Source organism: Trichoplusia ni, chromosome 2 (assembly GCF_003590095.1).
Source record: "Trichoplusia ni isolate ovarian cell line Hi5 chromosome 2, tn1, whole genome shotgun sequence".
NCBI lineage: Eukaryota > Metazoa > Arthropoda > Insecta > Lepidoptera > Noctuidae > Trichoplusia > Trichoplusia ni.
Window position 1 is genome coordinate 6889598 of NC_039479.1, and position 15117 is coordinate 6904714.

General features: G+C 36.2%; 3 protein-coding genes and 1 non-coding gene across 5 annotated transcripts; 2 read left to right on the top strand and 2 right to left on the bottom strand.

The window, feature by feature from the left end:
- Positions 1-2365: 2365 nt before the first annotated feature.
- LOC113505514 (NADH dehydrogenase [ubiquinone] iron-sulfur protein 5-like) lies at positions 2366-6136 on the bottom strand. Its single transcript, XM_026888264.1, has 2 exons — positions 5671-6136; positions 2366-5205 (listed from the first exon to the last, which is right to left on the bottom strand). The coding sequence occupies exons 1-2, from the start codon at positions 5884-5886 to the stop codon at positions 5116-5118; spliced, it is 306 nt and encodes a 101-aa protein (XP_026744065.1). The 5' UTR covers positions 5887-6136; the 3' UTR covers positions 2366-5115.
- Positions 6137-6629: 493 nt separating this feature from the next.
- Positions 6630-7583, bottom strand: LOC113505559 (NADH dehydrogenase [ubiquinone] iron-sulfur protein 5). 2 transcript variants are annotated; one of them, XM_026888340.1, is made up of 3 exons: positions 7487-7583; positions 7092-7309; positions 6630-6809 (listed from the first exon to the last, which is right to left on the bottom strand). In XM_026888340.1, the coding sequence occupies exons 2-3, from the start codon at positions 7302-7304 to the stop codon at positions 6720-6722; spliced, it is 303 nt and encodes a 100-aa protein (XP_026744141.1). In that variant the 5' UTR covers positions 7305-7309; positions 7487-7583; the 3' UTR covers positions 6630-6719. The 2 variants fall into 2 exon arrangements, with proteins under 2 accessions (XP_026744141.1, XP_026744149.1); XM_026888348.1 differs by having other exon boundaries at positions 7092-7312; positions 7487-7571.
- Positions 7584-7840: 257 nt separating this feature from the next.
- On the top strand, positions 7841-14758 carry LOC113505533 (activating signal cointegrator 1-like). The gene is made up of 12 exons (XM_026888303.1): positions 7841-8002; positions 8127-8251; positions 8630-8815; positions 9168-9286; positions 9655-9803; positions 10162-10325; positions 10774-10940; positions 11396-11562; positions 12581-12702; positions 12957-13053; positions 14017-14114; positions 14597-14758. Exons 1-12 carry the CDS (start codon positions 7935-7937, stop codon positions 14683-14685), a joined length of 1551 nt encoding a protein of 516 aa, XP_026744104.1. The 5' UTR covers positions 7841-7934; the 3' UTR covers positions 14686-14758.
- LOC113508606 lies at positions 12062-12262 on the top strand. Its single transcript, XR_003402041.1, has one exon. It is a non-coding gene; the product is annotated as a small nucleolar RNA U3 (small nucleolar RNA).
- Positions 14759-15117: the final 359 nt, after the last annotated feature.

The window sequence follows — 15117 nt, forward strand, 5'->3', positions numbered from 1 at the left end:
ATGACGACAATATTATTAAATCAATATTAAATACCTACAAAGTTAGTAACTTTATAATTAACAAGCTTTTGCTCGCAGCTTCACCCGCGTGAATGTCAATGCACGGTAGGTACCTATATCTACAAAAAAAAACTTAAGTCTTATATTAATCCAAATCCATCTCCTATCATTATGTACCAACGCACAAACAACAATTCACCTTTAAGAAACCGAATTTTATCAAAATCAGTTTAGTCGTTTATTCGTGAAGTAGTAAACATTGACTTACTTCTAGACTTTCTTCTTTATAATATTACTGTGACATAAGTACTGGGCCCCCGATTCTGCTATTTACAATGGCCGCTGAATGAATGGCAAATGCATTTAATTTGAAACTATTCCTATTCTCTTAAACATTTTAAACACAAAATAATTGGGAATTCATTGTTTTGAGCGTGGGTGCCGCCCTGTACTGAATTTCCAATAAATAATTGTGTTATAAAAATGCTTAGAATAATACGAAAAGTGAAAATATAACCAAATTTCCATTCATTCATCGGCCATTGTAAATAGGAGAACTGGGGCTCTGCTTTGCTTAAAACTTCTCGAGCTTAAAGATTAAAAGCGTTATATCTGTAAATGTTTCATAAGATCTATGAGTGCTTAGTACTTAAGTACATTCGCAAACAAAAGCTCGACTTGATGTTTACGTGGTTCGAGTAAACACTAAATATTACCTTAGATGACCTCGTTTGACCGGCGTCCGCAAAGTTCACTGCCAGCCCTACGGTCACCATGAGAATATCTGAATGAATTGCCTTCATTATCGAACGCAAATGAATGTATCCATGACGCAATTTTCTGGGAAAAATACGAGTCGTGTGTAACTTTGCTAGTATACAACAAAAAAAAACGCTAGACACGCCAAAATTTATGATCGAACCAAAACGTAACGACTTAATGACTTTGGATCGAAATATACGTAACACAGTGACCTCTAACGGACAATTACTAGACTATATTAAAAGAACTAGATTCTAGACGTGAATGTTGTATTTCGTTATGTGTTACTTGTGAATATTCGATCGTCGCCTGGCCCCACAAAAACACTAGATTTTGAAATTATAATCTACACACACCTCGGTGCCGAGAATGAAATATTTGACTTTGGTATAGGTCGACGACTTATCTCCCGTCACTTCTGATTTAAATTATTGACTCTTTTTTTTAGCAATATTTTTAATTGGCGAAAAAGTAAAGTTGCTTAAATGTCTTGTAAGCAAGAGTGTTTATAGCGATCTTACATGTGAAGCCAAGTGGTACAGCAGTAAATACTTACATCTGAAAAGTTTAAGTAATTAAAAACAACCATGTCAAGAGATTCACCCAGGAAGTGCACGTTGTGCGGCAACACTTATCCCTGTCCAAGGTAAAAGCCAGCCCTTGGCTCACGCGATGTGTCACCAAAACGTTTGGCCAGACTTTTTAACACATAATAATTTTCATTCTCTATTTTCAGATATAATTGAAGACATAACAATAGGTTCGAGGGTGCTAGTGCTACAAGTTTGATTCTCGAAAATTACTAAAATTTGTGTCGTCCCCAAAATGTTGTTTTAAGTGTGATGCTTATCCTACTAACATTATAAACTCTAAAATTTGTAATTATGGGTGCTTGTCACAAATTTGGACGAAATTTGGTTCACAGATAGTTTATAAACAATCACGTATAAAACCACAGGTCTAAATATAGTTTGATAAAACATGTAAAATCTTTAAAAATAATATACGTCTTACGAGTGCCTAAAACAATGAAGCCATGTTATAGTGTTACAAATCAGTGTCGATCGTCGCATGCATAATATATCTGTGTTTGTCCGTGATAAGGTGAAAAAATACTGAAACATGGATTCATCGGGCTATACTTATGAATTTGAATGCTAGTGACCCTGTTGCTAAGAACTGCGTGAAATATTTCCACGTATGTATTTTGTTTTGAAACTGTTCGCTTAGATTATAATGTTGAGATTTCAGACCGTAAATGTTTGGAATGGATTAAATTATAGCTGTTTTATATCGTTTAATGAATGGAATTGGAAGGAATTCATTGATCTTGAACAGTCGCGCTCAAACGCGTTATGACTTGATGTTGTAAGAGTTCTTTTGTATGAGTTTCGAGGGGTCTATTTATTTTAACATAAAACAATTTTAATCTGATATACCTGAAAGCCCTTTGTAGATTTAATATTGAAGATCGAAAAAATCAGGCTCGCTTTTATTTCTGACTGTACTTACAAAACTAAAACTATGGAAATAATTGTGATAGGTAGGTACTATGCGTTGGTGCTTTTTAACTGTAAATAAAATATTTTGATGAATATACTTATTTCCTTAAGGGCCGATTTTTCAATCGCCAGATAACTTTTGTCTGACAAAAATTATATCAGTTATATATATAGGGACCAAGAAACAAGTTCGCTTTTATCATAGATTATTATTGTCACAAAATGATCACTTAACAATGTTATGATATTGCATCAGATGAGCAGGCAATATGATCATGATTATATGCACAGTACCGGATTAAGCAAACGCGGGGCCTGTAGCTCATTCGACTATCGCGCATCGGGGCCCTGTTTTGCATTAGGTTCTCATATTCTCCTGATAGTTTGGCTGTGCTACCCTACCAACTTGTGTGTTGTGTAGGTAGTGTTCGTTGCAGCAATAACTTGAGCAGAATGCAGACAGCGCTCAATTTCAAAAATATGGCACTACTTTTTAATACTGTCAGACACACGTTGGAGTGGGGGCCTCCTATTCGCGGGGCTCTTTAGCATTTGCTACTCTTGCTGCGTGGTTAAATCCGGCACTGCATGTGCACCTATACTAGTTTCATATTCCAACTATATTCGTATATTGTTTGCCGAAGCTCTTTTTTCTTAACCTAGGTAAGTAGGTAGATATAGTAGTAAATAAGTGTGCAGGTAGTTTAGTTTGGGTCTATGCATATGGCATTTCGCACTTAGAGCATTTAGCGTTTTTGTAGTTTTTGACGCACCTTCGGAGCGCGACGGTATATTCAGCTTAGTAGATTTATGTCAAACAAAACAAAATAGATTTAAAAACTTTTGGTATGAAATGTATGACAAATCGTGACCTCTTTAAGCGCGAACAATTTCAGCTTATAAAACATCTTTAAATTCTCTTTGCTAAATATCGCGCTGTGTGCGCCTGCCCTTAGAACCACAGTAGATTAAACACACCCTTTTTCAAGACCAAGTCATAAATGCAAGAGCAGGTATATCTTCGGCGCATGAAAACTCTCTAGGTCTTCGATAGGCGAATGTAGGCAGGTATCAGTAAAACACTGTCTACACTTATGTCTGTGAATGTTCCACACTAAGGAGTGCTCTACCTTAGTAAGGATAAGCTTGAATCGAAAAAGTACTCGTATAAAGTTCTATTACCACAGCCCGTGGCTCTGAAGTACCTTCACGGTGATTAAATAGGTACCACGCTAAAAGTTAATGACATGCCCTTATCCACATCGGCTACTTACATACCTATGCAAAGTAATCGTAATCATAAATCTTATAAGTAGGTACCTACACAAAAGGTACAGCCAATTAAGCCGTCAGTAGTAAAATATGTTCGAAACACGCTTCCTCCAATCCCATTTTGTTAATAGGTGCTTTAAAAATAAAACTGATACCTTAAATACCTTATATTTCTCACAAATCCGTTCTGTAGAGTTCGAGGACCACTGAGCCTCGAGGCAGGGGTTGTTGGCCGGCTGCCGACCACCGGGACTACCTACAGACTCACCTACCCCGTGCAAAAAGAACACATAAAATGGCAATTGGTTCAAAAATCTAAACGAGGTCGTGGACCTTTGATAATCAGTTCCGCAAGACAAAAAAAAAATATTTTTTTAATAAAGGATTCCGATGGTGTTGCCTTGGCGTGATCTGATACAACCTTCAAATATATTTCGTCACTAAAATAGACGGTCGTTGAACTTCATTGACTAAGATAATGACGCCAATTGTTTTGCCACTAATAACTCACATTAACATTTTAAGAACAAACGCAGAGTTGATCAATTATTCTTGAATGCGACTCGTTTTTTTTTTTGTCTATTGGTATTTCATTTAATATGAAATGTTTTAACTTATTTTAATTGGATTTAATTTACATATTGTGATTGATGTGGTCCTGGGTGGGTAGATACCTGAGTAGACCGACTCACGTGATTGAGACTACCTAACATTTTACCTATTTTAAGTAGATACTTATTTCTAGAATTTCATTCCATTACATTGGTTTTTTTTTATATAATGAACGTTACTACCTAATAATAAGTGTTCTTTCAATTTTAGCAAATAATTAAATCTTAAATCTAGGTTTGTACTCCACGCAAAAGATGACGCCTATTACCAATATCCGTTGTGTATCTTACCTAAATAAAATTCGGCATTTCAATACAATGAAATGTCTAAATCTAAACATTTCCGTGCTATTTTTCACCTATTCAGGCCCCTCATAAATAAATACAAAATTCAAGAATATGTAATAAACAACGCAGCGCAACGTCTCAAAAAACAAGTCACGCCATAGCTATGTATGTAGAACACATCTGCGTAGAGGAACTACTACCGAAATATAATTTAATTCTCTATCAATCTACTTACGTATGTATGCATGATTAATTTACTTATAGTTTGGCGCCAAAATTCCACACAAAAACGTGCTCGACCGACCGTGACTCCTCGGAGCAAAAAATTCGGAGGTATTAGTATCGAACTTGTCGATATAGGTACCTCAACGTGGATCTACAAAGATTTAACTAGAAATAATAATAAGCAATATATTCGATCGTCGGATAAATAAATTGATCTCCTTGCCTTTCAGTAAAGGTCGGACAAACTTGGCAAGGTCTTGCGAGAAAAAATCATTTTACATCGACGTAGGTACGTATTTGACTACTAAATATTCGGGAGTTGTAAGGACACTTGCAATGCAATTACTTTGTGATGACGAGTGATTTTCTTTTTGCTTCTACCCAATTAAGAAAAATACTTTTTTATAATATTTTTTGTATTAGGTACGTAAAATATTTGTTTTATTACGTAGGGTTTAAAAGCTGTCAATTTTGGGGTTGCAGTAGATCTTCTTGCCGGTCAGTTTCTTCTCTGCGATTTGGCGGTCGCGTTCCCTACGGATCTCCTGAAACAATAATAAATATTATCACTACTTATGCAGCAAAATAATAATTGAACACTTACAAATATATGGTTTGCCGCACTATTGTTTGCGTGTTCGATTCCTGCGTGGAACAGATGGGACAAATTCATCTTAAAGTATACCAAAAGATTATTGTTACGAGTCTTAGAGATAAGTTCCTGTATTAGTTTTACAATCAGAACAACAATGCAGAATAAGTATTTAAATATAGTGCTCTATTAATGTAAGATGCTGCAATAATCGATTATAATACCTTCTTTTAAACTATGTACTTCTTGTGTCAAGATATTTAACACCTGATATAAAGTCACATTGTTAAAATAGAAAGTTTGCTATTCTTTTCTGTAAGGCGCTACACAAACGCAGTTCCATGGACATCCTCAATCAGTCGTTTACTGTCTTAAGCAAAGAATAAGAGATGGAACCAAATTCATGTATTCTACTTACATAGAATCTCCTGAACTGCTTCAGTTTTGTGTGGCACTCGCGGTAGTCTTCAACTAGTTTTTTACATTTCTTCAGGCCGCGGTCCAGGCCATATGCTTCCATGCAGTCCATTAATTCCATCTCCTGCTTTGCACATTGACCCAATAACTGGTAGGAAATTATCCCTCCCGTTATATCCGTCATTGGAGATCGCAAGAAAGGTGATATATTATGCATTTTTATTTTATTTTTCAATTACACTGCTGGAATCGTCAGCTCGTCAAGTATATTTACAGTACGCAATTTTTTTTCAAATTTCAGAATAACTGTACTCAGTGACAGTTAGTGTTTACTTCTCTATTTAATGGATCTAAAATTATGTAGCCTTTTTCGTACAAAAGAGTTTGGAAAACCATTTGGTACTAAGGCTGCTGTCACACTAACAGATTGAGTTAGCAAGTATTAAAAAAAAAAATCAAACCAAGAGCCTCGACCAACATCTTCGGAGGCTCTCGTTGGGTGTCTGGGTCAAGGGTTTGATTCAGAGAGCGGTACTTCTAGACACGGCGCGCATCGTGAGGAGGTTCCTCTCTCTGGAGCCCTGACCACCGGCAGCTTGGGCCCTGTTCCCGTTGCCAGTTGGACACTATTTTTTATATTTTTAAATATATGTTGTTTTTTTATATATATTTAAAAATGTAATTTTAATGAATTTTAATTGAATAAAGAAATCAATTACATTCTTAATTTTTAATTATTGTAATGTAGACTGAAGTTCTATTATTATATCTTCTACTAAACAAAGTCTTTGCGGAAATAATGTCCTGAATTCATTGCCGAAATTTAGCAAAAACGAAAAATGGCTAATAATATAAATTGTATAATAAAAATATATTTAAGTCAAGGTTTATAATCTGCATTTTCCACAGATTATAAAGCTGATACTGGTTCAGATATTTCAGACTAATTAAATTCACACATTTTGTTGATTAAATTATTTTATTTACATCAGTAAGACACACATACACTGTGGTTTGGATGAGACTATTGGATCCATTGCACTACATAACTTAGTAACTGTCAACTTTTGGTGATTCATATTTGGCGTCTCCCTTCAACTTGCCTTCAGATATTTGTCTGTCACGTTCATAGCGCATAGCCTGAAATATAATTAAAATTTATAACATGCGTACAGATATTACGATAAAATGATTAGAATAGTTTAAAAAATAGTCTATCCATGTTTCATGAATTAAGAATTGGCTGCAGGTTTGCATAATTGAGCAATTTATCTCTAATACATAAGAAATGCTCTAGATCATCATAAACCTTAAATAATCGGTCTCTCTTTGTTTATGGCATTTTATGTTTTACAAAGTGGTAAACAATTTTTAAACTCAGTTTTCAGACCATAAAATTAAGTTCCGAGATTGAATTCTTACCATGAATCGTTTGAACTGTTTCGTGGATGTTTGACATTCATGGAAGTCTTCAAATAGTGAGGCGCACTTGACCTTTCCGCGGTCTAAGCCGTAGGCCTCCAGGCAGTCCATAAAGCGGCCTTCTTGCTTCTGGCACCGCCCCAGCATTTGCTGTGACACCAAGCCACCAGTGACATCGGTGAATGGGGACCGCAAGAACGGGGAGATCGACATGGTTTCTACTGAAAATAACAACAGTTTAAGCTTCACTTTGAAGGCATTTAGGTTACAAAATTACGTAAACAAATGACATCTGGATTCAGCAGATTTTCCTAGGATAAATGAAACACTGAAGTCTTAATTTAATAATAACAAAAGACGATCTTGAAAATGTTAATCCATTACAAATGACGTACCTTTTTAATATTTAAAAACCGAATGTTCTGAGAGAAAATCAACAACAAAATTTTGACAGATATTGGGTGAGACAGATGTATTAAGTGTTATGATATAAAAAAAAATGTATTAAGACTTGATGAAATAATAATATTCTCAAGTACGTGGAAGTGATAAACCTATTAAAATTAAAATATAATCCATACGTGTACGTGGAATTTCGAAATGTATATTTTTTCATTTCTTGAACCTATGTTAAACTCTTTTAATCATGTAAACAGTCCTTATGTCAAGTCAACGAAAAGAAGAATTCTCAAACGACAAATAGGTTGTCAAAAATGTCAAAAAGTCAAAATCAGCTGCTGTCTAGTGTCAAACTGTAGGCTTATTGGATCTTTTAGTTTAAGATCCACGTATTTATTGAAAAATTAATTATTTTGAATAAAGTTCAAGAGTTCAATATTTACCATGGATCAGTGGCTGAAAGAAGGACTATCTAAAATTTTAGATTTCGAGATACCAGACGATTTAATACAGTAAGTCTTATACAAAATAGAACATTTGTTTACAATTTGTTATACGTGATCAGCCGCATTTAAATAATATTAATATGTTTAGTATTGAAATCTCTTTTTGATTGATTGTTGATATTTATTGCAGGTACGTGTTATCTATAGAGAGTGAGAATGATTTGAATGAGTATATGAAAACTCTTCTGGACTTTGATAACTCACAACATAAAGGTTTCTTCTTAGAACTGTGCAAGAGGAAGTTTCCCGGCAGAGGTAAATTAAATTCATTTTTCACTTATTATAAAAGTAGGAAAGAAAAAAATAACAATTATTCAATACTTATTATTATTGTTTATTGCACAATATTAAGTCAATATAGTTAAATCTGTTCTGTAGTTGATGTGAAGAAATAAAACTACTTGTGTCTTATTAGAAAAAAATATACTAGATTCAAATTAGTGTAAAACTATACTTTTAGGTATCTTTATCAAATATGCCTAAATCCTTTTTAAAGCTTACTACTTTATTAATGTTCAAAAGGTAATCATATTTGAAAATCCTCTCGAGGCCTGTTGTTATTAAATACCAACTTATCAACCTCTTGAGTACATTTCAATATTTCAAGGGTCAAAATCAAATAATACATTCCAGGCAATGCCCAAACAAAGCAACAAAAGAAGAAGATATCTAAGAACAAACAGCAGACTGACTTCACCAGTACAGAGATACCGATGCAGGTGCAGCTGCCTGCTGAAGACAGCAAGTCCAAGAAGAAGACCAAGTTTGTGAACCTGTACTCACAGGAGGGGAAGAATGCACAGGTTGTGCTTATTAAAGGTAGGTATTTTATTTAGGATGGTTTTTTTTATTGTTCTTGTTTGCTTTTCCTGTATTTATGTATGTATTGTTTTATCGGTGATTAATGTGCAAACCTCTCATATAAGAGGAGTCACTGGTGTCTGTTTTAGGTACAGTCTCTGTTACCATGTTTCATTTTCGGACTTTAGTTTTTTTTTTTTATAAAAGAGGAAGTAGCTAGGGCTTTACTAAACGAAATATTTGTTTGGATAATATCTTTACACTATATCTCTACTCAGCAGGAACCTTCGCTTCAAAAAGATTTTACCCCCAAATATTTTTAATTATAAAACAACATCATTCAAAAGAACCAAGTAACATTACGTTTTAGGACGCCACCACTGCGAATGCCAGGCGTCAAAACACGAGCTGATCAATAACTGCATACAATGCGGCCGCGTCGTCTGCAAGCAGGAGGGATCCGGCCCATGTCTGTTTTGTGGGAATCTGGTAACAATATAACTTAAGCTTGAAACACTGATAAAATTCATTAAGTTTTGGTTGAATTTATGAAAAAGAAAAACTCGAATACTTTTATAGGTAGATAAACTATCCATGTATCAAATTGTGTACAAAACCATTTAATGGTTTTTGCGCTTAAAAAGATACAAACACCATCTATCTATACTTTCAAACTTTTGCATTTATAATATTAGTAGAATTTTGAAGTCTTTAAGAAATTCGATTTTAAACATAATATAACTGAACTGTACTATAAAGTCAAACATTCACAAGAAAATTGATAAAATTAAATTAATATTTATATTTAATGTTACCTTAGCTAAGTAATCCAATAATTGCACAACACAATGTTTCAGGTGTGCACCCCTGAAGAACAGAAAGAGATAAACACCAAGACGAAGGGCGGCGCGAAGCTGATGGAGTCGCTGATGGAGCGCAGCCGGCCCAAGGGCTGGGAGGCCGCCGTGTCGCACAGGAACAGGCTGCTGGAGTACGACCGTACTAGGTATGCTATACAACCTTTTTTGTCTATGCTTTACAGTAAAATGTATTTTTTTTGTCAGCCAGTGTGGAGAGCACTGCTAGTAGGTTCTTTATTTAAATTTAGGTTTCCCATTGTTCTCAGTAGTAAAATGTATGTACTTGTAGTTGGGCCCGATTGGCATTCCATTTAAAAAGTTTACCCTTGCTTGCAATGTCATCTAGTAAAGTAGTCAAAGCTTGTAAAATGCTAACCATACATTTCTTTTAAAAGAAATTGACAACTTCAATAATCAATTCAATTTGTTTCCTACTTTTTCGGCAATTTCTTTTTACCAGTTTTATGAACTGAATCATAATTAATTTCACTTATGTTTACGTAGTGAGCGTCGCACGCGCGTCACGGACGACGACAGTGACTACTTCAGCGCGAACAGCGTGTGGCTGAACGCGTCCGAGCGGGAGAAGCTGGACAAGTACCAGCAGAGCATACAGGAGAAGAAGCACGGCTCCCGGCTTAACAAGAAGATGACCTTCGACTTCGCTGGTGAGAACTTTTATAGCTGGTCGGCTTATTAAATTATGAATAATGACGAGTTTGATATAATATCATCATCCCTAATCGTCAACTGCTGGACATAGGCCTCTCAAATTGCACGCCATCGAAATCGATCATCTAACATCATGTGTAATTTAAATACGTACATGAAATGTATGAGATTTTGACCCAGTACCTTGTAGAACCATATTTTCTGACTAGTGATAATATGCAATTTTGGCCTTGCTAATTCGCCGGATGCGATCAGTGGAAGATAGATTTCGATGGCGAGCAATAAGGGAGGCCTATATCCAGCAATGGACGAATATGGGCTGATAATGATAATTAATTCACCTGTTACTCTACCCGTCCAAATATCTTGCCATTTATACGAACACGTGTACGAACTTACTCTCTGGCAATTTTAGTTATCTAATCTCTATTTACTATTGACCAGGCCGCCAGATAGTGGAGGACACGTCGGTGGACAACGAGCCCGATGAGGAGTTGATCTCTGAGATGACCCGCTCTGTGAGCGCGGCCCGCGCGCCGCAACACGACCTGCTCATCGGAGTCTCTGACGACAGGGACGTCGCGCCCGGGGTCAATGCTCCGCTACTACAGGTTATATTACCTATTTGGTTTTAACGAAAGCGTAGGGAACGCTAGGGTTTAGTTCTTTACAAATATTAAAGTCACATATAAAAAGAACACCTAGGTTACAGGTATAAGGATTTGTGGTCACACAAATACAGGTATCAAATCTAAAAACTACAGTTGTCGGTGGTACATATCATTGAATTGAAAGTTGAGTTATTGAAAGCTTCTCGTCACCATAATAACTAAAAAGTAGTTAATATTCACTCGCATATTAAAAAAATGTAAGACAAAAAAGTGATCAAGATATAACCTACTGGGTCCGTTGAGGCTCCTGAACAAAGATAAGGAAATATTTCGTCTTCTATTTACTCAAAATGATAAGGAACATAAGCAGGACACATTGAGTATTATTTTAGTTTCCTACAAACTGCTAATAAAAAACAAAAGAAAATAACAAGAAATCTCACCATCTGTGGCAGTTCCATCCTGCCGTGGAGAGCCAGGGCTACGCGGCCGTGGCGCGGCGTGCCCCCGGGCAGCACTCGCCGCGCGTGCAGGACGCCGAGCTGCAGGAGATGAGCGACGCCGGCCGCTGTCTGTCCATGCACCAGCCCTGGGCGTCGCTGCTCATCGAGGGGATTAAACTGTAAGTAGCAGAAGAAGGATAAACTTTTTTTTCAACCTTGGTTAGAAAGCTAGCACTTGATTAAAATTACTCATGACAATTTTATTGGTAAATCGGAAATGGTAATATTGCAATGCTTGTTCATAATGAACTTGACGTTTGCGTGCTATTTGCTATGATATTTTTTGTAGGCGCATTTGGACATCGTCCTATAAATCCCACAATTTATTGTATTTACAAGATGGTTGAGTTGTTATATCAAAAGAAGTAAAATTACATGTGTAGAATGTTTATATATAATAAGTAAACAAGTTTATAAATAATAGGAATATTTCGAGGTTATTCGGTAAATTCATAAACAAAAACATAACCTCAAAACGTCATTCGGTACTAATGTCGCATTTTTTAAGTAGAACGTTTTGTCACTAGATGTCGCTATGCTTGTGACGTCATCTTTCTGAATGGCGGTGTTAAGATTTTCCACGTCTGAATGACTTCGGGCGCGTGTCGTTGATATGTTAAGACCTTACTTCATAGGATCATTTCTATAGTAAGCTCTTCTCGAGACTTTCACACCATGTGAGTCCTCACTAGTCACGTTGATGAGATGTGGCGCGGTGCCCTGAGCGTGAGGCGGGCGGTGGTAGTTCTACCATCAGCTCTCGATGATCGTTCGCTCCCCTTCATGGGGAGAGTGGGGTACCGTCGCTATCTGAGTGGCTATTTTAAAACCTTATAAATGCTTTTGAAGAAGGGTCCATTCTGTCCGTATATAAATCGGACAACTTAGTGAATTTAGGAACATTTTTATGAATATAGACTGGTTTCTCTCGGTGGGTGTTCGCTACGGATATTCGATCCGATCCGGTACTTGTGTGCATCGATACAAAGCAACACGATCCACCCGATTTTAGTATCGATACTTACAAAGGCTTTCGATCCGTTACTGGATCGATACGAAAAGATGATAATAGGATCTGATCGCATTGTCAACAAATCTGTCGTCTTTGCGAAATAAGTTCATACATTTAATTTTCAGACACGAAGGTCGCACGTGGTACACCAGCCATCGCGGGCGGCTGTGGATCGCGTCCACCGTGAAGCCCCCCGACCAGGACCTGGTTAGGGCCATGGAGACACACTACAGGGTGCTATATCCAGGTCAGAATTTATACAGGGTTCAAATTGATAGTTGCATAGTTGTGAATTTGATGAAGAAAACTGTATGATTTATGTGTTTATAGGGAATTTGATTACATAAAATGATTAATTAATGTCTGGTATTGGTTTATTAACAGTTTTTTGGTGTAAGAATTTTTGAAAAAGTATTGGAAAGTTTAAAATATTTAATGTTATAATGTAATTTTAATTAAAATTAGGTACTTATACACTTGTATTTGGATTTTAATTTTCAGATTTCGAGATAAAGTTTCCATCGTTCTACCCCACCGGCTGTCTGCTCGGCTGCGTCAATGTTGTTGACTGCTTAACACAAGAGGAGTATCAGAAAAAGTGAGTGATTTTCGTTTTAGTGCGCGAGTAGAACCGAGAGCTGCTTTTTTTGAAAAGACTCCCGCGGTATGGAATTGTTTTTTTAAGATGCGGGCCTTTCAATGCACATGCACAAGACACCCAGCCTCAGAACAAGCGTTCGTGGTTCACACAAATGCTTGTACTACGCGGGGATCGATCCCACGACACTTCACGAACAGAGGGCTTGGTGCGATGAGATATTCCACTTGGCTATCCATGCAGTGCAGCAATGGCGTGACTTGCGCTTAAACTTTGTATCTAATCAATCTTTGTATCTTTTTTCTTTCATTTATCTTTACAAGCTCCCATTGCCAGTAAATACATTCCATTCGTTTGCGAAATTAATTGACAGGACTAAAAAAAACTGCAAGTCCATAGAGTTTGTTTCGACTTTTCTTCACAGAGTATTTATTCATTTAGGAAATGTCTTTATAAATAGACATTGCATAATTCTATTTTGCATATTAAATCATTTCATTTCATGCCATTGTTTGCTTTTTTTTCGGCTGCCGAAAGGGTGCTGTAAGTATTGTTATCAAATCCATGTTTTTTTAACTTACACAAACACCACACGACACGCACCTGCATAGCTGCTACATTGCCTTGCACATATTATAGCATGAAAGGTTTTCTGACACTATTATATAATATGTTTGTTGTAAGAGAGATCGCAGAACTTTTCATTACTTTTCATTTTGATATTTTCTCTTTATAGCGGCAACAGAAATGCATCATGATCAATGAACATGTAAGCTGTCTATCACAGATTATGAGATAAAGCCTAGTTACGGAGGCACAGACAGGAGATGTTTTTATACTCTTTGATTACTCCCGCATTCAAAGATCGGATCTCCTAAAGATTTAATATAGAATAGTGCACATCACAGACTTAAGGGTTAGAACAAAACAGACGGACATATTGTACTAATGTGTGTTGTGCAGATATCCTGACGGCGACTGCGACAGTCCATACGTGTTCATCTGTTCAAACCCGATCAGTCTGAGGCTTCGCTTCCCGATCAAAGGACAACACAAGATTTGTAAGTATCATAATTGAAACACATCAAACACAAATATGGTAGGGTCGCCTTGCGCTCTAACCGAATGTATCTAAGTACTCGTGTTTTACAAGGAGCGACTGTCTATTCTAACTCCTCAACCCATTTTCACAAGCAACACGATACCCCTTAGTTAGACCGGTTGTCAGACTTTCTTGCTTCTATCTACCCCTATAGAACAGCCAGAACCCGAATTTAACGAACCTTCGAAAACACGGAGGTACTAGTTATGACATAAATGGTTACTCAGTCATGGCCTATCCATGGGTGATCGAACTTGTCTTACTACGTGGTCCAAAGTCGTCCCAAACGGATGACTTTGATTAAATTACCCTTGGTATAAAATTTGCACGAAAATAAATGTTGCTTTGTTTAAATATACCACAACATCGCCATATATTTTCCCCTATCATATTGAAGGCTTATAAAAAGTTTATAATACCTTACCTGTTTGTGATTGACAGATGCCCTTGAGAAGACTATCCACCAGGCCGCCGTGAAGTGTATTCAGAAAATGTCCAAAATGCAAGCTACGGAGGCCAACGCAGCTTAATAACATACCAGTATAGTTTTACATATTTATACGCATGTAGCATTTAATAATACACGGAATATCTTCAGAAAAATCTTTTATTTACACAATTCATCACTAAGAGTATAAATATTATTTAACTTTTAATAATTTCAAACATACTTCACTCGGTCACACAGACTCTACTTTCATATTCAAATATATAAATATCCTTAATTTTAATCAATATTGAAACATTATTTCTTGGACATTTGAATACAAATGTAAAATACAAACGCACAGTTACACAACAATATATAGTTATGTTATGTAACAAACACTCATAACTCGTTACCATAACGCTTAAATAAATGAGCACCGATAGAGAATAGACAGTAGTTCCAAATTTAACTCATTAATTTATAAATAAACTTATCTAGCGGTTCTTGCTAATTATGAAAAAATATAATATGG

Bases quoted from the DNA above. Each gene is read 5' to 3' on its own strand.
- LOC113505559 (XM_026888340.1), bottom strand. From the start codon at position 7,304: ATGTCGATCTCCCCGTTCTTGCGGTCCCCATTCACCGATGTCACTGGT. The intron at 6,810-7,091 runs GTAAGAATTCAA...ATTATATTTCAG, and splicing joins AACAGTTCAAACGATTCATG to GCTATGCGCTATGAACGTGA.
- LOC113505533 (XM_026888303.1), top strand. From the start codon at position 7,935: ATGGATCAGTGGCTGAAAGAAGGACTATCTAAAATTTTAGATTTCGAG. The intron at 10,941-11,395 runs GTTATATTACCT...CATCTGTGGCAG, and splicing joins TCAATGCTCCGCTACTACAG to TTCCATCCTGCCGTGGAGAG. The intron at 11,563-12,580 runs GTAAGTAGCAGA...TTTAATTTTCAG, and splicing joins CTCATCGAGGGGATTAAACT to ACACGAAGGTCGCACGTGGT.
- LOC113505514 (XM_026888264.1), bottom strand. From the start codon at position 5,886: ATGCATAATATATCACCTTTCTTGCGATCTCCAATGACGGATATAACG. The intron at 5,206-5,670 runs GTAAGTAGAATA...TTATTGTTTCAG, and splicing joins AGCAGTTCAGGAGATTCTAT to GAGATCCGTAGGGAACGCGA.